The following is a 25,828-nucleotide window of genomic DNA, read 5'->3' on the forward strand; positions in this document are numbered from 1 at the left end:
ACACACAAACATGTCATTGCATGCCATAGTTGTCATCCACTCTCTACTATCTCCTCACCCTATCTGGATACTTATTGTGCATAAGATGAGCTATTTCTGCAGACTTGATCCGGTGGATGATGCTCTGAATATCATCACTGTGCAGGGATGGGAGGTTTATATCGTCCAGAGCTCTGTGGTGCCTCTACAGACAGATAGACAGCGATGACAGAGTGGTCAGAGTCAATTTAAAACAGAAACCAATATATATTTTGACAGTGAGCATTTCCAACCTGCTGCATATCCTGCATCTCACTCTGTAGAGAGCGGTGGTTAGGAGGATCTCGACTGTAGAGATTCTGAGGGCCAATAAAGTGTCTGTCATACCTACAGAGTACAGACAACGCAAACTGAGCTCAGCAGCTCCTACACATTTCAGTAAAGCACATATGAACTTGCAAATATCTCTCTATCTTTATTCAAATGACCTCAAAAGAACTTGGTGTGAATGTTCTTGTAACCTCCTCAGCTCTGACTGCAGACCCTGCAACACCAGAGCAGAGTCAATTAGTGAAATAACAGCTTACATGTACATTCAGAACCACTGAGTAAAAAATGAACACAATGGGGGACTTTACATAGTTTTAAAAGGACTGATGTGTTTTTCTAATTGTTGTACAAAACATGTCAATCAGTTTATTACTTCACACTGGAAACTGGTTTATGTTTATATAGAAAAATATTGGAATGTATCTACACAACTACTTTATACTAAGTAATTCCTAATCCTAATTCCTAATCCATCTCACAAAGCCTTCTGTACAGTCAAAGTGTCTCTGCTTGATGTCCAACGTACCTCGATCATGTTGTGATTCTCCACATGAGAGTTTTTCATCTTATCCATGAGAATCTCTTTCTACACGGGCACATATAAAGGCAAAATGAAAATATAAATATTTGAACCCATTTAAAAAAAAAAAAATGTATCGAATGAAAATAAAGACCAAGACAAACCTTTGTGATTTCTCTGTCCCTCAGCGTCAACATAACCAGGGTTTCCTCAAGTTCAGCCTGTAACATTATGATATTTATTTCTCAGTTTATGCAAGTAAAAAAAAAACAATCATAAGAGTGTTTCTCTGATCGGTACCTACCCTCAAGTCAGCGTTGACCTTCCTCAGTTTATTGATGCCATCTTCAGAACATGTTCTCTCAAAGGTGAGTTTGTCATTCTGTGAGGGAAAATTATTTTTTATTTAAAAAACAACTTGTTTTTTTGGGGATAGAAACTGAGTGAACATTAAAGATCTACAATACCTTGTCTTCAAGCCTGCGAATGTGAACCTTCAGGCACTCCACCTCATTGCTCTAAAGATAAATAAAGGGTTCAAAAATAAATAGTTGCCATAAAAAAATGAATTCATTTGCAACGGGTGTCTAATGTACCAGTTTGGTGCAGCTGGTTTGGGTGCGGCTGCCTCTCTCCTGAGCCTCTTTATATGCCCGACGGGTCTCCTCAAGCTCTTCTGACAAGGATCTGGCTCTTGCCGCTGACCGCTGAGCACTAAAATCACCAAAGATAAGCGGCCAGGAAATTAGAAGTAACAGGACATTATTGTTATTATTCGCTAAAAAAGAGTAGCCATTTTTTCATATATAGAGGAGCAGTTCTGACTGATCAGTTTCATGTCTGGCTTAATTCTGGACCACAGCTCACCTAATGGTAATGTTTGTTTAATTGCTTCTGTGTGATTGTGTTGTTTATGCTGTTTACCAAAAAGGAACGTTTTGAATTATTGTACATGATGTATTATTACTTATTCTATAGGATACCAAACAACCACAGGCAAAGGGACTACTAATGAAATCTGTTTTCAGCTGAATGGTAAACACCTGAATTTTGTTCTCTCTGTTTCTTTTTGATCATTAACAGTGTTTAATGTTTTCCAGAATACATTTCATATTTTGTGTTAAATGTCTCCTTCACCTGACCAGCTTGGCTCTCAGCTCTGTGATCTCCAGAGTGAGCTGCAGGTTGATGTCTTCACACTGAGCCACCGTCCTCAACAGGCTGCTGTTCTGCTCACTCAGCTTGTGGTGAGCGTGCTTCAGCTCAGCCACCGTGCCTAATAAATCTTTTCTGTCACTGAAGCCAAACAAACAGTTAGCGGTTAAGTACAAAAAAATGTTGATAAAGGAGGTAAACAAATTCAGTGTTAAAAAGTTTTTTAAAAAAGAAAAAAAAAACGGACCAGGAACACTGAAGGCTATCAGAGGAAGCAGCTTTGGTTTCATAGACAGAAAAATCCAGCCCTAAAAAGAAATCAGGTTTTATGAGTTGTTGTTTGAAAGTGATTTGGACAATTTCTCAAAAGTCTGAACAAAGCAGTGATCGCATACCGTTTACAAGAACTTTAGATGAGTTTGGCCATGATACTTGACTGCTATCCACATCAGAACTGAAACACAGGAGGAGGCATTCGTTCTCACAGCTCACAGAAAACAACAACAAACTATACAACAAAATGTACACAACTTGTTATATACTACTTTAATTATAAACATAAAAGGGGCGCTGGTGGCGCAGTGGTTAGTGCGCACGCCCCATGTATGGAGGCTGTCGTCTCAAGCAGGTGGCCCGGGTTCACATCCCAGCCGTGGCCTCCTTCCTGCATGTCATTCCCCACTCTCTCTCTCTCCCTGATTTCCGACTCTATCCACTGTCCTATCTCTCCATTAAAGGCACAAAAGCCCAAAAATAAATCTTAGAAAAAATTATAAACATAAAATATAATGAAAAAACAGAAGTCCGTGGCACACTGAAAATAACTTCACTATATTTTTATTGTGCGCGAACAACGCGTTTCACCTGTAGCTTCTTCAGGTGCGCCCAGCACAAATATAATGCTTTAAAGGAAATGAAGATTCACTCTTAAAAAACAGCAGTTTCTTAAAGATTGTATTGTACTACTACAGAAAGTACTACATTACAAGTTAATGTTCACCATTTTAAAATTTCACTTAAGTGAATACATATAACTATGAATAACAAAAGTATGAAAAGTGAACGTACTTATGATATAAGAATTGCACTGTTGAGCTTCTTCTATTGCTTATGTCATTTCAGGATATTTAATGATGCTTTGAAATGTAGACAATTGAAATGTTGTCTGGGTGGAGCTAATATTCATAACTTCATATATGGTTAGATTATTAAATTGATTCAAAACCTGTAATGAATTTGAAGGTCATTAGTATCTAAAACTCCTAATTAAATGTTGTAAAGTAAAGCTTTCCTTCTGAATAAGACATGACATACAGAGTGATGCTGGTTTGGTCTCACCTGTCCTGACTGCACTGTGCGATCCACTCCCTCATGCTGACATGAAACGTCTCTCTGCTCACATGTGGGTCCTGACAATCTGGGTCAAGCAGCAGTCGCAGGGCAGCCAGTCTGTCCTGCTCCGGACTCTGATGCGTCATGGTCTGCAGGTACTGTACGATGGTGGAGGCCAACACCTCTCCTACAGACAAGAGGAGAGAAACACAGGAGTACTGATTCTAAGTTCTTTTGAGTATTTTACATCCATTTTGTTGAACTCAACACAAGCCTGTGTACCTGTGTTGGAGGTGTTACATGTATTATACATGATGTCAAGGAGTTCATGTTCAGAGAATCCGCTTGAGTCTTTATTATCTTCAAGAACCTCCATCGTCCCAGATCCAGGAGAGTCCCACACTAGACGGGTACCAATAGACATATGATAATATACAATCATGTACAGGGAGGAAATATAAAACATACTTTTACTTGTTCTAATACCGGTAATTCTATTATTGGCTTGATACTTAGAGAAGAGAACAAAATAACTGCATCACTTACCATCATTGCTGTCAGACATTACGCTTGTTTTTCCTGAATCCTCCTGACTGTAATGCTCCTACATGACCTGATATTTGAATAAACATCACAAACATCTTTACCCTCTGTGAATTATGTTCATAGACTTAAAATCAAATAAAACAAAGAGAAAACAATTAAAGTCAATTAATATCAAATATGTGAAGTAAAAAAACAAATGTATACACTTCTCTGCCGGAAAAGCACAGAAGAGCACAAGATTGATTAAAATAAATATTGTTCAAACCTTATCTCCTGAAATATTTGATTTAGTATGCACAAATATGAACTTATAACAGTGCTCAATTAAATAGGCCTAGTGTGCTTTTAAACAACACCATTTTGGTGGTCGGTTAGACTTTTTACCAATCAAATGTAATTTTAAAAAGAGAAAATAGTAATATAAAGGAAATCTTACGTCTCAGGCTTGGTCAGGTCCTCTGAAAGAAAAACAAGGCAAATGTTGAATTAGATACTTCATATTTATGATTGGTCTTCTGGTTTTACTCTTGATTCACTGTGATGGTTGCACAAGAAGTCTTTAAAAAGTCCTTGTGCTTGTTTTCACTGCTTCACATCAAAACCAGATGACATCCCCAAGTACCCCCCCCCCCCTCCCCCCTCCTTTTCCACCCATCTCATCCCATTGCTGCCAAAATGCTGCCCTGCAGAGATGACATTTTGATTCCCTTAAAGGTTTTCAATCAAAAGGAACCTTTTTACACTTCAAATTCCCAGTCTGACAAACATTTCTTACACAATTTCAATCTTAAGCAAATGTAGCATACTGTTCAAAGTTTTTCTTGCAGGTCAGTGTTGCAAAATATGTCAATCGATAAAAATACGACTTTGGCTCCTGAAACTTGTGATCTTCTCTATTTTTCTCTTATATTTTCAGTTTCAATTGTAATGCCATACATCTTTAAGGCTAAATGATTATTACCGTGCACGTCCGTGCTTTAATCAGAGAGCACCGTGACGTCAACTCCACCAGGAACGCTTTATTGTTTTCTAAATCCAGTCGGACACATTTTGAGTAACACAGTGTGTGTGTGTTTGTTTCCTACCGGACGCATGTAGTAGCTACCATAAGACAACGGGAAGAGATTTTGAATTTTTTTTAAAGATTTAACTTCAAGTGGAATTTTTTCCCTCCCTCAAGATGTCTCGGGGCTCTATTGAGATCCCTTTACGGGACACAGATGAGGTAAAAGTCTTGATTAAATTGATGTTTAGTAGCTAAGTGAAGCTCGCTGTGCTACTTGTCGCGTATGCTAACTCTGGTTAGCTTCAGCTAATGTTCAACACAACACAACACAACACAGCGAATCATCTGATGTAAAGTAACACCAGCGTCATTGAGTTATACAAGATAACTCCAAGGCTTCAGTGCAAGTAATTCTCGGGGCAGCACATGTAGATCTGCTAACGATAGCAAACATTATAACTGTGCAGAGAAAGTCAGAACTAAAGAGTCAGCAGTGGAGTGGCTTCATTTATACAGATTATTATTTACATAAAAACATGCAGCATGCAGCACAAACTACTTCACAAGTTAAAAGAAAGAGATTAAATCAAGTTAGGAGACAATTCAATAATTTAAAAGGATAAAATTAATTAAAAAACACTATAAAAACAATAGAATTAGTCATTTACTAGTTACAATAGAAGTAATTAATAACACATGTTATATGATGTTTACTGTCACTTTCAATTAAGCAATTCAGATTAAATAATTATTTGCTGTTTTTGTTTAAATTTACGAAATTGAACTCCAAACCTTATCATATCTGTAGTTTTTAAGAAAGAAAAGTTTCTGTTTTAACTTTTCTGCATCTCTATGACACTGACAAGATGAAGGGAGGATGAGTTTTGTCTCGAGTTGATGCTAATTGATGACTTGAATGAATTGATTCTTGCAGGTTATTGAGCTTGACTTTGACCAGCTGCCAGAAGGAGACGAGGTCATCAGTATCCTGAAGCAGGAACATACACAGCTTCACATATGGATCGCTTTAGCGGTGAGTCGATTGAGCTACAATAGACAGGAGTCACATACATTACTGTTGTGTTATCTGGATGGATTCATTAAGCACACTCAAGAGGTTAAACGTTGCGTTTCGCATCATGTCTTTTCCAGCTGGAGTACTACAAGCAGGGCAAAACAGAAGATTTTGTCAAGCTTTTAGAGGCAGCTCGTATCGATGGAAACCTGGACTACAGAGACCACGAGAAGGATCAGATGACCTGTCTGGACACATTGGCAGCTTACTATGTCCAGCAAGCACGTAAGGAGAAAAACAAAGATGCCAAGAAAGAGCTCATCACACAAGCTACGCTGCTCTATACGATGGCAGACAAGATCATCATGTATGATCAGGTAAAAAAAACAAAACAAAAAAACTCTGACAAAGTGAGGAAACTGATGTGGCACCATAAATGACCCCAGTTAGTCTAACCTTTTAATGCACTCTGCTTACTCAGAACCATCTGTTGGGAAGAGCCTGTTTCTGCCTGCTGGAAGGAGACAAGATGGACCAGGCTGACGCTCAGTTCCACTTTGTCCTCAACCAGTCCACCAACAACATCCCTGCTTTACTAGGCAAGATGATTATAAAATCAAGATCTCACATTGACCACTCTGAATGATTCACTGAACTAATGACACTTTCTTATTCAACAGGTAAAGCCTGCATCTCCTTCAATAAGAAGGACTACAGAGGAGCTCTGGCATACTACAAAAAGGCTCTACGTACAAACCCTGGCTGCCCAGGTAAACACATCACCTATATTATCCTCCAATCAGAACCCCGTATATCCAATTACTACTTTGACGACTATTTACTGATGCTACTTGATATGGTCCAAACAAGTTATCAACATCCAGGTATTAAAGACCTGGCTGTGATACATCTGTAAATAGTTAATGTAACGCTAACAAATACAATATGGTTTAAAAAACTTTATCCATCCAAAAATGAATCCATTCATCAATTGTTTTGTTATCAGAAAAAAAAAGAAAAAAGCCGGACATTTCTAACAAGAGCACAACGTCAGCTGTTTAAAGAGCCAGAGATAATAATCTTACAGAGTAGCGATGAGGAGAAGAGTAGCAAATCCTCACATACTGTATGACAAACAGCATGCAGAGTTGAACTGTAAATTCTTCCTAAATAAATGGCACAAATGATAAACAGACGATCAAAATGACTGCTGATCATTTTGGATGATGGATTCTTATCATTTCTTTCTTCATAATTGCCAACATTGATGCTGACCCCAAGTAATTATAGTATTGGCTCTGACTCCTGCTTCTGTTATTGTTTTTCTTACGTGCAGAGATTGCGAGAGGTTAATCCTTATCTTCATTCTCTATCACTTCTATGTTGTTTTCTGTAGCCGAGGTGAGGTTGGGGATGGGCCACTGTTTCGTGAAGCTCAGCAAACTGGAGAAGGCTCGTTTGGCTTTTGATCGAGCCCTGGAGCTCAATTCCAAGTGTGTAGGAGCTCTTGTCGGTCTGGCGGTTTTAGAGCTCAACAGCAAGGAAGCGGATTCCATCAAGAAAGGAGTGCAGCTCCTTTCACGGGCCTACACCATCGACCCCAGCAATCCCATGGTGCTCAACCACCTGGCCAACCACTTCTTCTTCAAAAAGGTAGTCTGGTTGTCAAATACTGACACGGCTCTAAACTAGAGTGCCATGAGAGTTGAATTCACACCATTCTCTTTTTAAGGATTACAGTAAAGTGCAGCATCTGGCCCTCCACGCTTTCCATAACACAGAGGTCGAAGCCATGCAGGCCGAGAGCTGCTACCAGCTAGCTCGCTCATTTCATGTGCAGGTAAGATGCTAACTGATCTAGAGGCAGTTTCCTCCTCGATTACTTCACATCGCTTACATCTGTGTTCTCGTTTTACTTTGCAGGAGGACTACGACCAAGCGTTTCAGTATTACTACCAGGCCACTCAGTTCGCCTCGTCTACCTTTGTGCTGCCCTTCTTTGGCCTTGGTCAGATGTATGTGTATCGAAGAGACAAGGAGAACGCGGCACAGTGCTTCGAAAAGGTTTTAAAGGCCTATCCCAACAACTACGAGACTATGAAAATTCTGGGGTCTCTGTACGCAACATCTGACGATCAGGAGAAGAGAGACATCGCCAAAGTACGTGTCCTGATACGGACCATTTTGTCAAGTTGCAATCACACAGATGTTTGCTGTTCCCACGACTATTGCAACCTAAAATGTCTAGTCAGTAGTGATGGGCTGAATGGTCATATAAGGAGGCATACACTTTCTGTGTCTTAGGGTCATTTGAAGAAGGTGACAGAGCAGTACCCAGATGATGTGGAGGCGTGGATAGAGCTGGCTCAGATCCTGGAGCAGACTGACATTCAAGGGGCGCTGTCAGCATACGGCACAGCCACCCGTATCCTGCAGGAGAAGGTGCAGGCTGACGTTCCCCCTGAGATCCTTAACAACCTGGGGGCTCTTCACTTCAGACTGGGCAACCTCGGAGAGGCAAAGGTAACTGTGAATAAACTCAGAAATTAAACAGATTAAATACCGTCACAGCTCTGTTTGAATGATGAGGGTTCACATCCTCTCTTTCCCAGAAATACTTTCTTGCATCTCTGGAGCGAGCCAAGGCTGAAGGAGAACATGACGAGCATTACTACAACGCCATTTCTGTCACCACCTCCTACAATCTGGCCCGTCTGTACGAGGCGATGTGCGAATTCCACGAAGCTGAGAAACTCTACAAAAACATCCTGAGGGAGCATCCTAACTATGTGGACTGTAAGTATGATGAATCAGGCAGAGACAATTTCTTATTTTGTTCTCTTGACTTCAATGTCTTGACTTATTTCTGCAGGTTATCTGCGTCTCGGGGCGATGGCTCGTGACAAAGGAAACTTCTATGAAGCTTCTGATTGGTTCAAAGAGGCTCTGCAGATCAACCAGGTACTTTGGTTGTTTTATTGTACCGTCTTAGGCCCTGTGTCCACCTAGCGTACTTTCCTCAGTGCCAGCATCTTCTTTCACTTGAGAGCGTTTGCAGCAGAAAGCGGCCCATGGATAAAGCGACCAGCGTCTCTTTAACAAGCGATCTGCTGTTTTTGTGCGGCCGCTCCGAGCGCTCAAGTTGAAAACCTTTTTCCCTGTAATTCCCTGTATTTAAGCCTCCTACGGATTGTACCTTGTACCCATGTCCTCTTCCTGCTTCCTGTCTGATCGGGTAAAAAATGATCTCAAATATCAAACATGTAGTAAAAAGTAACGGAGCTGTGTCGGTCATACAGCGGCCGTTGTCAACAAACTGTTGTCATAAAGACAGGACAGACGCGCAGCTGTTTTCTTCTCAGGGCACAAACGCTTCATTCAAACACTCCCGAGCGCACAGACATCGCTTTTCTGCCTGGAAAAAAACCGCCAGGTGGACACGGGGCCTTAATCAAACATTCAGAATTCAACAAAACTGCGAGTCAAACTCCCTGATGTTTTTTTGTTTCTGTTGAATGCAGGATCACCCAGATGCCTGGTCCCTGATAGGGAACCTCCACTTGGCCAAACAGGAATGGGGTCCGGGTCAGAAGAAGTTTGAGCGTATTCTGAAGCAGCCGTCCACACAGAACGACACGTACTCCATGCTGGCTCTGGGCAACGTGTGGCTGCAGACTCTGCACCAGCCAACCAGAGATAGAGAAAAGGTACAGATCATTTTTTAAATCTTGTAATAAGCTGACAGAAAGAAATGATTAACACTAGCAGCCAACTTATAAATCCACGTAGACTCAGACTGCATCGATACAAACTGTCTAAGTGGTAAAGGTTGACTTAAAAGGGAAGCTTTGACTGTAGTTTAGATCAAACTGTGAGTCTTGAGATTAAACCTTTGCTAGACACTTACATTATTATGTTAAACATAACTGTGTAGTTCTTGAATTTTTTTAATGAAGTAGGACTAATAAGTCATAAATTCATCATATATTAGGATTATTTTAACAAGCCATCATCTTGAATTAAGAGTGTGAAGGGGAAAAAAAGACCCGGAAATGGAGTGTGGGTGTTTTTTCGTGACAGGAAAAGAGACACCAGGACCGAGCCCTGGCAATTTACAAACAAGTGCTGCGAAATGACTCCAAGAACCTCTACGCTGCAAATGGCATCGGTCAGTTAAGCTTAAATAAAACGTTTTTGTTCAAATTGCTTCATACGTTTTTTTGGTATATGTATAATTTGTTATTTATCAACGTGTTGCGTTAAGGTGCCGTCCTGGCCCACAAGGGTTTCTACAGAGAGGCTCGAGATGTGTTCGCGCAGGTGAGGGAGGCCACAGCAGACATCAGTGATGTCTGGTTGAATCTGGCTCACATCTACGTGGAGCAGAAGCAGTACATCAGCGCTGTGCAGATGGTAAGGGCCGCACATTGGATTATCCATAACAAACCTTTTTTCTTTTTCATGTATTTTTGTACCATTGAGTATTCTCTTGTGCTCCACAGTATGAGAACTGCCTGAAGAAATTTTATAAATATCAGAACACAGAGGTGCTGCTGTACCTTGCGAGGGCGCTCTTCAAATGTGGGAAACTCCAAGAGTGCAAGCAAATGCTGCTAAAGGTAAGAAAAATCAAAAAAAATCAAGCGCTTTCTTTGTGTTATTAATGACAGGGAGTATAACTTTGTCTTTGTTTTTTTATTCACACAAGGCCCGTCACGTAGCCCCCAGTGACACAGTGCTGATGTTCAACGTGGCTCTGGTGCTTCAGAGACTGGCCACTCTTGTGCTGAAAGATGAGAAGAGCAACCTGAAGGCTGTGCTCAGTGCCGTCAAAGAGCTTGAGCTGGCTCACAGGTAGAGCTATTTGGTTTACACCTCATCATCCTCGTTGTCTTTTTTTTTTCTTGTTGTCCTGTGACTAATCTTGCAAAATCAACTCTATCTCTCCCCCTCCTCCTTCATCTGCTCACACAGGTACTTCAGCTACCTCAGCAAGGCCGGGGACAAGATGAGGTTTGACCTTGCTCTTGCGGCTTCTGAGGCCAGGTCAGTCTGAATGTATTCTCAACACAGATATATTTTTGAGTTAAACTGTTGCACTTGTGTGTTTTGAATGAAGCTCATATCAGATTTATCACCCGAATTGTCCCCTATGTATAAAGATTTAAAAAAAACCGGTTTCCCTATTAAGCATACATAATATAAACATGTGAAATCCATATGCCTACATTACATGCAAGTTAGGTAGTAGTAGTAGTAGTTTCCTATTTTCTTCAAAAGCATGAATTTTAATGGCGTCAGCTGCTTGAGGGCCAGTGTGATGAGCTATCCAATATTGGCATATTAGCATATTTGGGTACACTGAATAATGTAGTGTATATAATATATCCTTACTTATCCTACTTTGACTGAAAATTGACACTTTTACAGTCAGCACTGGCACTTAAAGAGATTTTCAATATAGATAATGTCAGCAGATACTGATAGTTTTTCAGTGCTTTGGTTTATATTATTCTGATAAGTGTGTGACATGCAAGGCAAGTTTAGCTGCAGGTCATGTAGCTGTAGGCTGTTGTATCACTGAGGCTAAGTGTGTGTGCTGTGGGATTACAGGCAGTGCTCTGACCTGCTGAGTCAGGCACAGTACCATGTGGCGAGAGCCAGAAAGCAGGATGAGGAGGAGAAGGAGCTCCGGGCCAAACAAGAACAAGAGAGGGATATATTGCGTCAGCAGATGATGAAAGAACAGGTACTGTGCAACCACTCAACAAGTTGAACACTTATTGGAACACGTATTTTCATCTGATTTTGATTCTCATGAAATGATCCACATGTCGCCCTTTAATCCCCTCAGGAGGAAAAGAGGAGCAGAGAGGTGGAGGAACAAAAGAAGCTCCTGGAGCAGAGAGCTTTGTTCGTGGAGAAGACCAAGAACCTGCTCACCTTCGCTGAGGGATCCAAGGAAATGGCCAAAGAGAAGAAAAAAGGAGGCGGAGGAGGGGGACGTGTGAGTGTTGGCAATGATATCAAACTCATGGGCAGACTCTTCAGATCTCGGAACGGAGTGTCGATTACATCCTTTTTTCTTTTAATCTCTCAGCGTAAGAAAGGAGGCGACGGGGACGACTTTGTCAACGACGACTCTGACGAGGACCTGCCAGTCAGGAAGAAGAAGAGGAGGAAGGGTGGCAGTGGCAGTGAGCAGGAGGAGGGAGGCAAGAAGAGGAGGAGGTGAGTCTGCCACGCTGTGGTTTATTTTAACATCGGAGACGACACAGAAGATACAAAGCAAATGTTGTATTTCAGGCCTGCTAGAGGAGGAGATGACAGCGATGACGAGGAAGGAGGATCTCGACCCAAGAAGCAGCGCAAACCCAAAGAGCGCAAGAAGTTTGAAAAGGTTCTTCTTCTTTTTTTTTAAACAAGATGGTTTATTTTAAATGTTATGGGCCTAATATCTATAAATCTAACTCTTTCTTGTTTTTTAGCCTCAGCCTGAGCGTCTGCCACCATCTCTCAAAGGAAAGATCAAGTCGAAGGCCATCATCTCTTCCTCTGACTCCTCTTCAGATGAGGATGGACTGAAAATAGCTGAAGACAGGTAAATGATTTAAATGAGAATTGATTCATACAATAAAAAGTGCTGCAAGCCTTAAATCAACTGACACCTTCTAAATGCTCTTTTCCCACACAGGCAACAGAGAGACAGTGGTTCAGGATCTGATGACGAGGGCGGCCACAAGAAGCGCATTGCATCCGACAGCGACTCAGATGGTGGAAGGAACCAGTCGGGCAGTGACGCAGGCAGCCCGCGACGCTCTGCAGGCTCAGGGGGGGACGACTCTGGCAGCGACCGTCCAGTGAGGAAGAGGAGGGTGCAGCGGCAGTCCGACTCGGAGCAGTCAGACAACGGGAGCAAAAGGGGTCGGTCAGGATCAGACAACGAGTCCCCTCCAGGTTCGCCTGCAGCAGCTTCTGACCGAGGATCAGAGCGGGGATCTGATGCCGGCTCCCCACGCCCTCAGAGCGGCTCTGAACCTGAAGCCTCCAACAATGATGACAGTGATTAAATCTTGAACCCTCCCTCACAGACTTCTTAACCGTACAATTCAAAGATAATCTTCACATCTGCATTTTTGTTGTTTTCTATTAAAAGCAGGGATTTCTGTCTGTATGAGCTCTTGGAATTAGCCTAGAAGGTGTATGTCCTCTGGCACAGCGTTAAAGCCTTTCCTCATGTCTTACCAGAGATGTCTTTTCACAGATGCTATGTTTTGTTAGAGACACATGAGATAGTTTGAAGTGGAATAAAATGTGAACTCAACTTTTTAGTTTTTTTTTTTTATCTCTGATGATCAGAAAAGACACTGACCCAAAAAATGGTAAGATCCTTCAACATGTCAAATAAAAAAAGAAACAAGGAATTTTATTTTTTTTAATCAAACAATGAGGCAAATGAAAAATACTGTTTGCTACTAATGTGAGTCTGTTCATTCTTGTGTTATGACCTTACTTAACCTAAAATGTGACAGAATAAGCTCCAGAAAAGGAAACTGTTTTAAGATGAAAATGTGCTGTATAATAATTCAAACGCATATGGTATATCATGTTTATTAACTATAACGTGAAGATTAGGTCTGAGCTGAATCATGACCCTCAAGTTAGATAAATACGGATTTAATGTACAACAAAATGATTTTACCGATCAGTTATTTGCCTTGCTGTGAATACAAATATGGATTTTTTATATTTATAGTAGTCTGTGAAATGAGGGGACAAGACACAAAGCTTGCTTTCTCTCCATCCAATATGTTAATCACGAGTTTGATTTGAGAGTAGCTGGATGCCCATGTTTGGAGCTGAGTAGCTTTCAACTCATGTCTGTATTGAAACCCATCTGACTGACTTCTAATTTAATAGGACCATGTGAAGAGCTTATTTGCAAAGCAGTAAACTGTTTTAAAAAAAGTCAAAAAAACTTTTATTTCAGGTAATGTCACTCAGACTGAAGTTGTGTGGCTTTAACCAAGTTCCCCATACTGTGTTGGGTTTTTGCACCAGAGCACATTTTGGATCACAAAACCTTCTCTATTTTAAAGTGCTAATAAAAACTTTCAGGGCATTGTTTTTCAGAATGGCTTTTATCTGTTTTTGCAAATTAAGTCAAAGTGTATAATGTGGTCTGGGTACTGTTTGTAACATTTCATAAACTAAAAGCTTCTTAGAAATTCAGCCTATGTAATCTACCCCTATATGTGTCTAAACTACTTAGTTTTGAATTGCATAAAGAGTCAACGTTATATATTCAGAGGAAGAGATGCACAAGACAATGAAATGAACCGTTAAACTTTATTTAAGTTTGCTCTGTAGTTGTACACTGGACTTTCTGCACTTTAATATGACCGTGACGCTCCGAGATAAGGTTTAGGTGTACACATACAGTGCATTCTGTATAATTTCATGAAGATAATAAAAAGACCATTTAAAAACTTGACAAATATGGTAAACAGACATAAAATCTCCACACGAGGTGGTGAATAACTGTAGCACAGGAAACTAAGCTTTGGCTGTCTCAAAGTTTTAACCGAGACATTCAAGTATAGTCCGAGATACATTAGAGGTATATCCATATGAATTGATAAATTAAAAAAAGGCCACACAGATACACTCCTAACAGCACAAAGTTTCTACATAAAAAAAGCTCTCGATTCTTTTAACAAAATGCAGGTAACTGAAATCACACTGCAAATCAAAACAGGCCATTATTGTTAGACATCTTCAAATCCAGGTTATGAATATTCAAACAAGGTCTGCTTTTAAACACAAGAAAACTGCAATTTAGGATTGTTCCAACTAATCAAGAAAAGTGTGTCTTACTATTGCAACGACTCATGATGTTGAGCAAAGTGCATCTAATAGCTGATAAACAAATGCAGATAAAAATACGAGACAAGGCTCTTTGCAATGTGTGTTTTTTTTTTTCTTCTCTTTTGTAAACAGTTTCAGTTAATGGCAGCACTTTGTGACTCCTACCAGATGTAAAAGGTGACACGATGGTTTAGGTGCTGGTACAGGTTCCTGCACCATACTGCCTACTGTTAAAGAAAACATAACCCAAGATGATCGAAATGAATAAAACACCAGTTTTAGAGAATCATATATGAAAATTAGAAAGTAAAGCATTAATACGATAGGATGGTGATGCTGGCTAAACTGTTCAGAGTGGAATCAATTGTAACAGTGGTTTCAATTTGTTATAAACAACAAGGGAATTTTCTTTCAAGGACTGGGGAGAGCAAAAGGAGACAAAGAAAATTACAGAGTAAAAAATAAATCATTGCATCCTGATATCACATGGCTTAGGCCTGTTCCTCAGTAATCTTCGCCATCTGACTCCTCCTCTTCTGCCGTCTCCAGCCAGGTCAGCCATTGGTTCACCTGTACCATGAAACAAAATACCTGCGTTACTTGGAGGCATTTGATACTAGTACACAGTTGCAAAAAACCTGATAGTTGTTGACGTTACCGAGTGCAATATAAAGTTATGAAGGAACCTATTTCCCCTCTGGGAGAACCTAAAAGTAGACTTTTAGGTTACATGTCAGACACTTATGTATTAGTGATGTGAATATACCTGAAATAATGCTTTTCCCTTCCCTGGATACTCTTGGGTGACATCTTCTTTCCATGAAAGGAAGGCTTCTTCTTCAATTATTTCCATGTCGTATAAGTTGACAAAATAGCGCAGTAACATGCCTGGAAAAAGGAGAGCAACTGTTGAGCTTCTGCACAGAGTATACTCCAATCAAAGCTGCATCAGCGAAAGACAAGTCTGTGCATACCTTTGGGAAAAGCCTTGCCATTGCAGTGGACCTGCAGGGCATACAGCGCGCCGACTTGCAGGTCAATGTGATCGTGTAGGAACTTCTGCATCACCGGCTTGAAAGACAGCATCAGCTGTTTCTCCTCATCCAGCTGCTCCTTACTCGGTGATGCAAGCTGCTCTTCGTCATCGTCAGGGTTGATCTCATAAGCGATGTACTGCAAGAAGCTGGCAGAGGAGACGATAATGAACATACTGTAAGAGTGGTAGGGCTAGATATTAGACGATTCAAAAATCATGTTCAGGTGATTTACCTGGTCACAAGTATGTTGACAAAGCCTTTGTCGGTGTGCAGTTTAGGTGAGATGTTGTCTTTGATCCACTTGTAAATGGACTGTGGAGAAGGATCTACTTTAATCTGCTTCAGCAACTCCTTTTCCAGTTTCATCAGTGGGAACAAGAAGCTGAGCCCTTTGTCCTCCAGGATCTCCAGCATCCTGTCCTTGTTCTGGTCAATTTCTACAGGAGTGAAGACATTACTGTAAGCAGTTTGTTTAGGCTGACGTGCAGAAATAATGTTTGGTTAGAGAGTGCTTGGACGTACCAGGGAGCATCTTCTGCATGTTGACCTTGCTCTGCTGGAACAGATCAGTCAGCCAATCGCGGTCCTTCAGTTTCACCATCTGCTGCAGGCAGAGCAAGAACAGCGGGAAATGTGCGCCATTCTCCAGATGATGGGCCAAATCGGCAATGCTGATCAGCTCTGCAATGATCGCTCGTGCTGCAAACTGTGCCAGGTAGGACTTGGCCAGTGGGACTTCTTCCTCAATCTTGGGACACAGGTCCAGAACACTCAAAAAGGCCTTAAAAAAAAAAAAAAAAGATAATAGGATGGTTAGATCTTAAAATAAAAGCATTACACACAAGATTATCATTCTGATTCAAATCTATAGGGGGTACTTCACTGACCTGCATCAGGTTTTCACCATTGACAACACCGTCTGTGCTGAGTGTGTGGATCAGGTTGCTCGTAAGCTCCTTGTCCTCATCTGACCGATCAAGGGAAAAGACCACCATCTTGTTCAGCATCTCAGATATGAAGTGCTTTGGTGCCCTCATCTCTCTCACAGCGTTGACTGCCTCTTCAATGTTCTTGTTGTTCAGGTAATCTGCAATCATGGTATCCTAAAAAGAAAAGAGACCGCGAGTTAAAGCATGGTCGGCACACAATATATTTAGAATGAAGGGAGCAGAGTGCGATAAACTCACTGTCATCTTTTGAAGCTCTTCCTTTGTAGGTGGAGCTTTTTTGCTTGACTTGGCAGGTTTTTCCTGAATAGGAGGAGGGTTGATTTTCAGGCCAAGCTGTGGAGTCTAACAAAGACAGTCCGATTAAAACATGTACATTAGGAACCAATCAGTCAGTGCATTTGTCTTTTAACAGATGTGTTACCTGTCCTTGGGCACTTGGAGGAAACAAAGTCATCTGCGGCTGTAGCTTTGGCACTTGTTTCTTACTCAAAATGAAGGACTGTGCTGGTCTCAGACTGATCTGGAGGAGAGAAGACATAACATTTTGCTAGAGTTAAGAAATTACTATCAGCAAGCCACATTCCTTAAGGTCTTTATATAACATGATCAAACAGTAGGATCTAAGAAATTATAACCCAAACTACTCGAAACACACAAAATCATTATGTTTTTTAAGCAGATGTACCTCATCGGAATTGACTTTCCCTTTTTTGCTGAAGCGTGGAGCCATATCTTTAGATTGCATCTGCACTGAGTGATTCTGTTTATGGCTGAAAACTGGTGAATTTTGCCCCTATGGAAAATAGAATTCATAGATTTAGTTAGGAACATTGAAATCAGTTATGATGTACTGACAAATCACTGTGGATGTAAAGGATGCAAATACCTGGTTTGGTTTGATGAACTGCTTGCCGGCGGCTTCAAACTGTGGCTGGTGTGCACCATTACTGTTCGCAACGTGACCATTGTAGTGTGGGTTTGCGCGATGACGTCCCATGGTAGGGGAGTAGTGGTCTTGAATTACTCCTGGACCTGTACCTATGCCAGATCCTATTCAAAACAAAACCACAAACATTGAGCTATTTTTAGAAAGGGTCCATCTTTAAGCCTTTCATGGAGTCATTTTGTCATGGATTTGGAGGGCTGTAACATACCAGGCATCTGTCCAAACATATCAGCAAGTCCACCAAGGGTTTCTCTGTCAAACTTGATCCTTGTTGGCAGGTAGGAGTTCTCCATGAAGAATTCATTCCTCATTCCATCAGTTTGTTGTGGAATAAAAACCCCTAAATCCTGCAATGAACATTCAGAGTATTAAGGCTATGGGCTTATTTATTAAAAAGTCCAATGAGATTTGAGTATTATTAATCATCCTTAACAAAGTCCATGTCAAAGTAGACCAGGGTGACTAACCTTAACTGCATCCTGACGGACTTGATTGATCGTCTTTGGTCCGTTGTCCACTTGAGCTTTGCGAGGTGCCCATTTGTTTGCTCGCAGCTCCACTGTGTTCTGCAGCAGGAAACGAATCCTAGCTGGCAGCTCCTTGTTGGTCGTTAAGGATTGCATGCGGCCAAAATACTGATCCATCAAAGACTGTAAGGAGAATTTATACGTTGTCATATTGAACAAAAACATTTTCAAACAAATCTATTTTTCCGTTGTTTTATTAGATACTCACCCTAGCCTTTTCATGATCCAGCTTAGGTCCGACTGTTCTCATTATCTGACAGAGGCATTCCAGATCTTCACCCATATCCTTAAGTTGGACTCTCTTCTTTTTATCCAGCAGCTAAGGTAAGATAAAACAGAATAATTAATACAATCTGCCAATAATTCTGACACTAGGAGCACCCGATAGCCCAGCATTTGTATTGGGCCGTAGGTCATTCCCAACCCTAATCCCAGTTTTTTAATCTATCAACAATTCAGACACTTGGTCTCCGACTAGTATTCCAACCTGATCTGAAAGTGAAAAAACTAAAAATTAGACGTATAGGGTTGATTTCCGCCGACCATACAAATGTTTTTGTGGACTTACTGTTTTGATGCACTTATGAAGGATAGATTCGTGGATGAGGTTGAGTTTTCCAAGTTCCCCAATGAATTTGATGTTGCCCAGCATCTTGATCTTTGCAATAGCACGCTGCTCCTCCTCCTCAGTGGTGAGTGGGCTTTCTTGTTTCTCAAAGACTACACAGAAGAAGAGATACAAATTGGGATCAAGTACATCAGGTGTTTTGAAACTGACCACGGGTACACACACATATATATATATAGACACACACAACAGATGTAATTCACTTACGTTCAACATTCTTGGCGCGGTTCTCAAATTCATCTTGAAGCTTGGAAATCAGAAGCCTTCTGAAGGTCTGTAAAAAATTTTACAGTACAGTATTTTTTTTTAAATACAGAAATAACAATATCCAGGAAAGCAGTAATGAATACTAAATTAGACCATATTACTATCCAAAGTAAGTGTTCATTTTTATTAAATCTTACAGTATTCTGCTTTTGTGTTGCTGGATTTTCTGTTGATGGGTCTTCAAAGTTTGGTGCATCCTCTGCCAGGCGTAGACATAGTTGGGCATACAACTGGCTGTACTTGGGCTCTTCAAGGGCTTTGTCAACAATCTGAAGTAAAAGTAATTGAAAGTCAAATGAGGGGTCGGTTTAAACAGATTGTAATCACAATAGAACAAAAAAAGGTTCAAGAGAATACTCACCAACAGGATGATTCCTTTGAGGACAAGTTTTGAATCGACACCCACATTGAGGAGCTCCAGGCATAGTTTGTCAAACTTCTCTGGTGTCAGTTTATTGAGTATGCTAACGTAAAAGAGAATAGAGTACAAAAGGTAAAAAAACAACACATTTTACCAACAACAAACAAATTTATCTATAAATTAAACCAATGTCCAATTGTTGTGTTTAAGTGAACATTAAATAGTGGTTTAAGTGAAGTACATGGACACTTACCCTCTCACTTTTCTGAAGATTGAATCATTTTGCCCTTTTTCATGAGGGGATCTTGCATCTCGTCTAGTGCTTCGAGAAGGTAGCCATCTCTGAACGCCAGAACCTGGGGTTTTCCCCAGGAACTCGCTATAAAGAACAAAAAACATAGCAAATGTTACAAGAAAGAAATATGAATGACCTCATGTCTCCAGTATTCAGCCCTTATCGACAATGGTTGAGCAACAAGGCCCTGCTGCACATAAAAGTAACACGAAAATCTAACCGATACCAAATGAGTTCTAGACAAAACACAACACAGGCCGCTGAAAAGTCATTCAGATGTCCCAACATGTAAGTATTGTCATTTTGTTTTAGGCACAATTTACCTTGAAGTACATGACATGCTGTTGATTGCAAAAAAACAACAAAAAAACTGACTTATTGTATGATCATTCCTTTCACACACAAATGCATTGATGTGTTTTCTTTAACAGTTAACATGCTGATACCCTTGTATCAAAATGTTCTCAAAAGTTGCATAGTATCCTTTTTCAAAATCTGAAGCTTCATTCCAATAAACAGAAATCCACCCTCTTAGTATGTAGAGCCACATGTGTTAAGAAAAAGATGCCCAAAGCTGTTTCTAATTTAAGTACTTATATATGGGGATGCAATGAGTCTAGTGAAGCGGCACATGGATTAAATATGTAATTTAGACTAGCAACTATTTGTCCCATGTAAAAGGAAAATTTAATCACCTGTTGCCGACAGTCTTGGGATAGTGCTGAGGTGCACCCCCACCTCCTCCCCCTACACTGCGGTACAAAAAAGGGAAAAGGGATTTAACTTAATAAGTAAAGGTGCTCATTAAGCTTTTAAGTGGGCTGCTACGGAGGGTTGCATAAAAAAGGCAGTGTGTCAAAGGGCAGTGAGTGTAATACCTGAAACGAGAAGGACCCCCCGCTGCAACGACACTCTCCACTTTGGCGGCTTCACTAAGTATATACGAAAAGAATAATGTTCCGGGAGTAGGGCAGGAAAAGCGATCTGAAAGAAAGGGGGCAGATTAAAAAAAAATAAAAAATCATAAGTCATCTTAACAGCTAATGGATGTTAGATACGCACACACAGACACACGAACTGGACAACAAGCAATAACGTGACAACAAGGGCGACACTATCAGACACGGGTTTAAAAATCAGTCTTAACTATTGTGACAAATAAACTGCGCACGAGAGCCCAGCTTACACGTGTACGTGAATGTGAAACGATGCTAGGTTATGCTAACATAATCACGCTGGCGGAGTTTCATCGGAGGATGTTGTGTTGCCTAATCGCTTTGTTTGCGTTTCCCCCTTCTCTTTAAACCATAACAAGCCCCTTTTCTGGGAATCTTACAGCATAATTTCACGTTAACCCACGTAATCCCGGTTTACCTTACCTAACCTGACCCAAATAACCGAGCGCGGTGTTACGGCATACTTTGAGGAAAAAAAAACCCGAGTCAAAAATCACCTTTATAACATTCACCTTAGCTGGATTAGACGTGACACGTATTTAAACCAAATCATCGACGATCATTCTAACCAATTAATGTAAATGTAAAAGCCCTTTTTCTTCGTAGTTTACTCACAGGAAAAAACAACATAAAAACGTCGATACCTTCAGTGTGTCACTTTAACACACACTTATTGTGTATGATCAAACAAAACGGCGTGGCTTCAGGTATAAAAAGGCATTAATTTGTAAGAGTAATAACCCCCATCAGCTGATTTCATTAGGTCTTTGTTCAGACACCGGATGTCCACACACACCGCGACATCTTGGGGGATTTCGTTCTCTAGGCCGCCGGTAAGCTAACAGGCTAACAAGCGGTGAAATAACTCGTGAAACAACGCAGCATTTTTTGTTTCCGTAAATCTAGTTCAGTCAGATTAGGATTATGAACACGTCCAGTTACGATTACCCTGAAAATCCACGTATATAAATCAACCTTAAAGAGGGAGCTTTTCAACAAGAGCGTCGGGTAGCTAATGTTAGCCAGGGCAATGAAAACAGCGGAATATCTCACCTCTACAAAAGGACCGTCAGTGTTATTGTTGTCTGGTTGGCAAAAGATAAAAAAAATAAAGGCAGTACGGAAAAAGAGCCTAAAATGTCGTGTAGAGCCCTCGAAGGATGGTCAGTAGAGTTTTAAAACACGACGTCTAAGCGGAGATAGCTACCGGCTTCTGGGAAGAAAGAATGCTGACTGTTCGACTACGTCATGCGGAAGCCGCTTTTTGTGTGGAGGCCTTCTCTCCACGTCATCGTCCCCACCTTACCGACGCCCCGTGTACAAAATAAAAGCATGAGCATTTCGCAATCCGCCGAACAAAATGTCAGCCATCATGCCCAGAGGGATCTAGGAAATATGTGGGGGGGGAAATAATCTAGGATAACTAGCCGTCTACAAGACATATATGGATGTAGGCTATCAATGTTTTGTCACTTTTTTTTTTATACCTTGTATTTTCTTTAACCTTGCAAAACATCCTCTGCCCTGACTCCTGTTCCATTTCACTCTGGATAAAGAGGAAATCATTTTATGAGTAATTGAGAGCAATGACTTTTCATCTCACATTGTGGACTTTTATCTTAGAATTAGGATGTTTTGTCTCGAAAAAAACAAAACATTGTAATTTCAATAGAATATTTATGGTCAGAAATCTTAATTAGTGAATTAAATTCTCTATTTAGTTATTTGACTGTATTTTTTCTTGCATATGACTTGTCAGCTCTTACTTTTACCACTTTATATTAACACTCTTAATGTTTTACTTTTCCGTTTTAGCTTTGGTCTTCTTTTGGAGTCTTCCATCACTGCAGAAAAAAGACAGACAGGGTTGTTAATTCTCCAGTGAAACTATATCGATCCTCTCAAGCAGACTTAATTTTCTTTCCCTCCTAAACAGTGATGTCCAATCCCAGGGTTATCTACAGGGCATTGACTCAGGATCTAGCAGCGATTCAGTTTTTATGCTCAAGGATGCCACATGGGAAGAGGATCGATTGCTGTTGACTTAGGACTCAAGAAACAACACAGTCTGACACAAGGATGCCAAAGTGCTTAATGAGCTGACTAAGAGTCAAATCTTAAAACAACATGATTACACATAGACCTTCTCCCTGTTTCTATCTATAATAGTCTGGGAAAATGGGCAACCTTTGCATGAAGTTGACACATTATGTTCCCTTGATGATTTCTAATCATGAGGAGTATCTGACCTTTCAAAAACCACAACATTTTCAGTGAATACTTGTGGGCTCCAAAGGATGTATTCATAACTTTACAGTGAACACATGACCTTACCTGTAGCACCCAAGAAGGCCAAAGTGTCAACCTTTGCCTCCCTCTGTCAGATTAGGTTTTAAAGACTTTTTAAGATCTGTCATTTCTTAATCTTACTAAGTAAGTCTGTTGATTCAGACTATTTTACTCTAGGGTATAAATTCTGCCCTGTGACAGTTTCATAAGAAGTGTCAGGATTGATGGTATCATAAGGAATTGAATAACACTCATGTTACATTAATCCTTTCCACACATATGGAAATCTCCTGAAAAACTCCAGAGATTTGGCTACCTAGAGGTATAGACTTTGCAACTGAGTCACTTCCCGCATCTCGTAAATGACGACTGGGCGAGACCAGACTAGTAACACCTCTGTCTGTTTAAGCACTGTGCTGCTTATTTAAGACAAGCTGTCATTATGATCCACATTATTTACCCAGGACACAGACATATCTTTAAAAAATAAACTTTGACAGGGTTTTATCAACAGAGTATGAATTTGTATGGTGCTTGTAAGTTGTAAATAAGTTAAAGGTAATATTGAAGCATAGTTAGTCATAAATCAACGCAGGTAAATTTGTCTTTTTCATGGATCAACACATTTTAAAAATGCCTATATCTCATTAAGTAATACATTTTGTCTACACTGTGCCAGTTTTAGAAACTTTGATAGCGAACAGTCACCATGAGCACGCACTTGGCAAAAAGTGTAAAAATGTAAGTGTTCATTTAGACTGACTTGTTCTGATGTGGTTTAACCTGCAGAGTGCCTATGGGACTCCTTGTATTGACATTCTGAGTGATGCTAACAACAAACTGGACTCGTTAAATACACTATGTACAAAACACTTGAGATTTATTAAGAAGATCAGGGATTTACAATCTGTTTCATACTGTCTGTACTACAGTGCACCGGTGTCTAGCCTTCTCATTGTTAAATATTTGTTGTTCCTTCCTTTCTTGATTTTTCTTTAGCTTAATATTAACCCCATATTAAAAAATCCCTGTTGAGCTTTAACTGACATGATTTTGTCACACATATGTACACATGTGTAGCAGAAAACATTTTTTTTTTAACATCTAAATGATACCTTTAGACCCCTTATGTCCGCCTCCCAAAATGGGATTTACTGCTTAGTTTTCCCCGACAGTCTCTGCTTGATGTCTGATAATATGACGTATTACAGTGTAGATTATAGACCTGAAGAATAAAGCAATAACAAGAACTACAATAGGAATGTCTTGTTTATTCACTTGTATGTTAATGCTCTAATCAGTGAGTGAAATGCTGATCAGGCAGTCACATTCAGAGCAGTTATTTCATCTTGTTTGTTCTTTAACTCTCCATGTTGGTCTGGGGAGCATTAGACCTTTCCTATGCCTGCACTCATTTGCCGCCTCTCTCCTGAGGTTCATCAATCATTCATCAAAAGCAAAATGAAGCCAGTTGTCACACAGTAAACAACTTCCTTCCAAGTTAATTAAGCCCTGTGTGCCAATAAAACCATGCAAAGGCTATCACTGCACACGAGGAGTCACAGTTTACTTCCAAAGTGAGCCGATGTGACGTTGGTTATTATTTCATTGCAGTAGTTTGAGCTGTTTCCATTTGGTGTGCTAATATATATGATGCAGTTTGAACCTATGGTTTGAACTTTGTTTAGGCCTTAAATTTAAAGAAGAAAGATGGGGATATTGCAAACTAAAGGTTTAGGCCTACATATAAGTTATCATCAGAGAAATCATTTACAATTTATTACATTTTAGATTAAATGCATACACAGAGCTGTTCTTAAAAGTTAAAGTATATAACTGCCCTTTCACAAACATTGGAAGACAGTCTTTAAAAAGGAACTTAGGTCAAGCTGATCCAATATGAGTTAAACTACTTTAATTATAGGCAAGGTTTCATCCTTTAAAGTGAGTATGCACATTGAAGTTCCCAGAGACCAGCTCCAAGTCTAAAGCCAGTTCCAATATCAATAGAAAAAGCAGATGTTTTCCTAAAATAAAGCATGAATTTACACAGCACATGTATTTAAACTAAAGGCAGGAAAGACTAAAGAAAGCCATTCTCTAAATTTGAATCCAAGGTTCCTCCTTCCTTTAGATCAGGGGTTCCCAAACTTTTCAGCTTGCGATCCCCATTATGACGGTGATAAATACTTGGGACCCCACATTTGACGCACTAGGTCAAAACACTGGCATTAAAACAACAAACAATAGCCCAAACACCATCATATTATTTTTGTAATTTATTGTAAGAAACTACTTTTTTTACCTACTGTATTTTCAAATTAATGGGTGAAATATCCAATTTTAAAACATTTTCCATTTTTACATGTTTTTGAAAGGAATCTCGCGACCCCCCTAACGGTGTTCCGCGACCCCCCCAGTGGGCCGCGACCCCCACTTTGGGAACCACTGGTTTAGATCATAGAACTCCTTGTACTGTTCCTATCTGTTGCTGCCAGAGTAATAATGTTAACTCAGAAAACTTTAAGCCAACTTTATGAGATTAAAAAGGGTGAATTAAGTTATCAGTTGAAAATCATGACCCTGTTAGGACAGATGACATGATCATATATTCTAAACTTGTTTGGATGGGGTTGATTAAAACTGGAAAAAAAGGCAATTTAACCTCTTCATTATATCTTTTAAATGGTTATGCCATTGGCTAGCATATATTTTCAATACGATTGAAGGCTCCTGGACAACATCTTAGTATAGCTATCTTTTGATAGCTAAATAATGATATTTTTCAAGAGAGGAAACAATAAATGGAGTCGAATGCAGA

The 25,828-nt window shown here is 40.1% G+C and overlaps 4 protein-coding genes across 5 annotated transcripts in view; 1 reads left to right on the top strand and 3 right to left on the bottom strand.

Annotated features, from left to right (window-relative positions):
* mrvi1 (murine retrovirus integration site 1 homolog) overlaps positions 1 to 97 on the bottom strand; it is a 32,916-nt gene extending 32,819 nt beyond the window's left edge. For both annotated transcript variants that reach the window (XM_061038088.1, XM_061038079.1), the window contains exon 1: positions 59 to 97. In XM_061038088.1, the coding sequence (XP_060894071.1) occupies positions 59 to 82 (24 nt within the window). In that variant the 5' untranslated portion in view covers positions 83 to 97. The remainder of the gene's footprint in view (positions 1 to 58) is intronic.
* Positions 98 to 134: 37 nt separating this feature from the next.
* Positions 135 to 2,274, bottom strand: LOC132978625 (uncharacterized). The gene is made up of 9 exons (XM_061043864.1): positions 1,967 to 2,274; positions 1,426 to 1,543; positions 1,297 to 1,347; positions 1,134 to 1,211; positions 994 to 1,050; positions 836 to 895; positions 468 to 523; positions 273 to 366; positions 135 to 182 (listed from the first exon to the last, which is right to left on the bottom strand). The coding sequence occupies exons 1-9, from the start codon at positions 2,272 to 2,274 to the stop codon at positions 135 to 137; spliced, it is 870 nt and encodes a 289-aa protein (XP_060899847.1).
* A 2,656-nt stretch (positions 2,275 to 4,930) lies between these two features.
* On the top strand, positions 4,931 to 15,324 carry ctr9 (CTR9 homolog, Paf1/RNA polymerase II complex component). Its single transcript, XM_061038067.1, has 23 exons — positions 4,931 to 5,087; positions 5,803 to 5,901; positions 6,021 to 6,260; positions 6,365 to 6,482; positions 6,564 to 6,653; positions 7,280 to 7,536; positions 7,616 to 7,723; positions 7,807 to 8,043; positions 8,188 to 8,406; positions 8,496 to 8,679; positions 8,756 to 8,844; positions 9,405 to 9,590; positions 9,964 to 10,051; positions 10,148 to 10,296; positions 10,386 to 10,502; positions 10,592 to 10,737; positions 10,858 to 10,929; positions 11,497 to 11,632; positions 11,738 to 11,890; positions 11,984 to 12,114; positions 12,190 to 12,283; positions 12,372 to 12,484; positions 12,578 to 15,324. Exons 1-23 carry the CDS (start codon positions 5,043 to 5,045, stop codon positions 12,951 to 12,953), a joined length of 3,447 nt encoding a protein of 1,148 aa, XP_060894050.1. The 5' UTR covers positions 4,931 to 5,042; the 3' UTR covers positions 12,954 to 15,324.
* eif4g2a (eukaryotic translation initiation factor 4, gamma 2a) lies at positions 14,219 to 20,746 on the bottom strand. Its single transcript, XM_061037975.1, has 19 exons — positions 20,641 to 20,746; positions 19,721 to 19,846; positions 19,468 to 19,570; positions 19,244 to 19,375; positions 19,047 to 19,113; positions 18,780 to 18,931; positions 18,420 to 18,530; positions 18,152 to 18,334; positions 17,893 to 18,031; positions 17,625 to 17,788; positions 17,424 to 17,531; positions 17,160 to 17,258; positions 16,976 to 17,080; positions 16,676 to 16,891; positions 16,311 to 16,569; positions 16,021 to 16,225; positions 15,726 to 15,934; positions 15,518 to 15,639; positions 14,219 to 15,321 (listed from the first exon to the last, which is right to left on the bottom strand). The coding sequence occupies exons 6-19, from the start codon at positions 18,861 to 18,863 to the stop codon at positions 15,256 to 15,258; spliced, it is 2,070 nt and encodes a 689-aa protein (XP_060893958.1). The 5' UTR covers positions 18,864 to 18,931; positions 19,047 to 19,113; positions 19,244 to 19,375; positions 19,468 to 19,570; positions 19,721 to 19,846; positions 20,641 to 20,746; the 3' UTR covers positions 14,219 to 15,255.
* Positions 20,747 to 25,828: the final 5,082 nt, after the last annotated feature.

Source organism: Labrus mixtus, chromosome 1, assembly GCF_963584025.1.
Source record: "Labrus mixtus chromosome 1, fLabMix1.1, whole genome shotgun sequence".
Taxonomy (NCBI): domain Eukaryota; kingdom Metazoa; phylum Chordata; class Actinopteri; order Labriformes; family Labridae; genus Labrus; species Labrus mixtus.

Coding starts and splice junctions, on each gene's coding strand:
- LOC132978625 (XM_061043864.1), bottom strand. CDS start 2,274: ATGAAACCAAAGCTGCTTCCTCTGATAGCCTTCAGTGTTCCTGGTCCG. Junction 896..993: donor GGGACAGAGAAATCACAAAG/GTTTGTCTTGGT, acceptor GTGCCCGTGTAG/AAAGAGATTCTCATGGATAA. Junction 367..467: donor TCACACCAAGTTCTTTTGAG/GTCATTTGAATA, acceptor TGTACTCTGTAG/GTATGACAGACACTTTATTG.
- eif4g2a (XM_061037975.1), bottom strand. CDS start 18,863: ATGCTGGGCAACATCAAATTCATTGGGGAACTTGGAAAACTCAACCTC. Junction 18,335..18,419: donor TGGATCATGAAAAGGCTAGG/GTGAGTATCTAA, acceptor TTCTCCTTACAG/TCTTTGATGGATCAGTATTT. Junction 16,570..16,675: donor ATGGTGAAAACCTGATGCAG/GTCAGTGAAGTA, acceptor TTTTTTTTTAAG/GCCTTTTTGAGTGTTCTGGA.
- ctr9 (XM_061038067.1), top strand. CDS start 5,043: ATGTCTCGGGGCTCTATTGAGATCCCTTTACGGGACACAGATGAG. Junction 8,407..8,495: donor GCAACCTCGGAGAGGCAAAG/GTAACTGTGAAT, acceptor TCTCTTTCCCAG/AAATACTTTCTTGCATCTCT. Junction 12,115..12,189: donor GGAGGCAAGAAGAGGAGGAG/GTGAGTCTGCCA, acceptor GTTGTATTTCAG/GCCTGCTAGAGGAGGAGATG.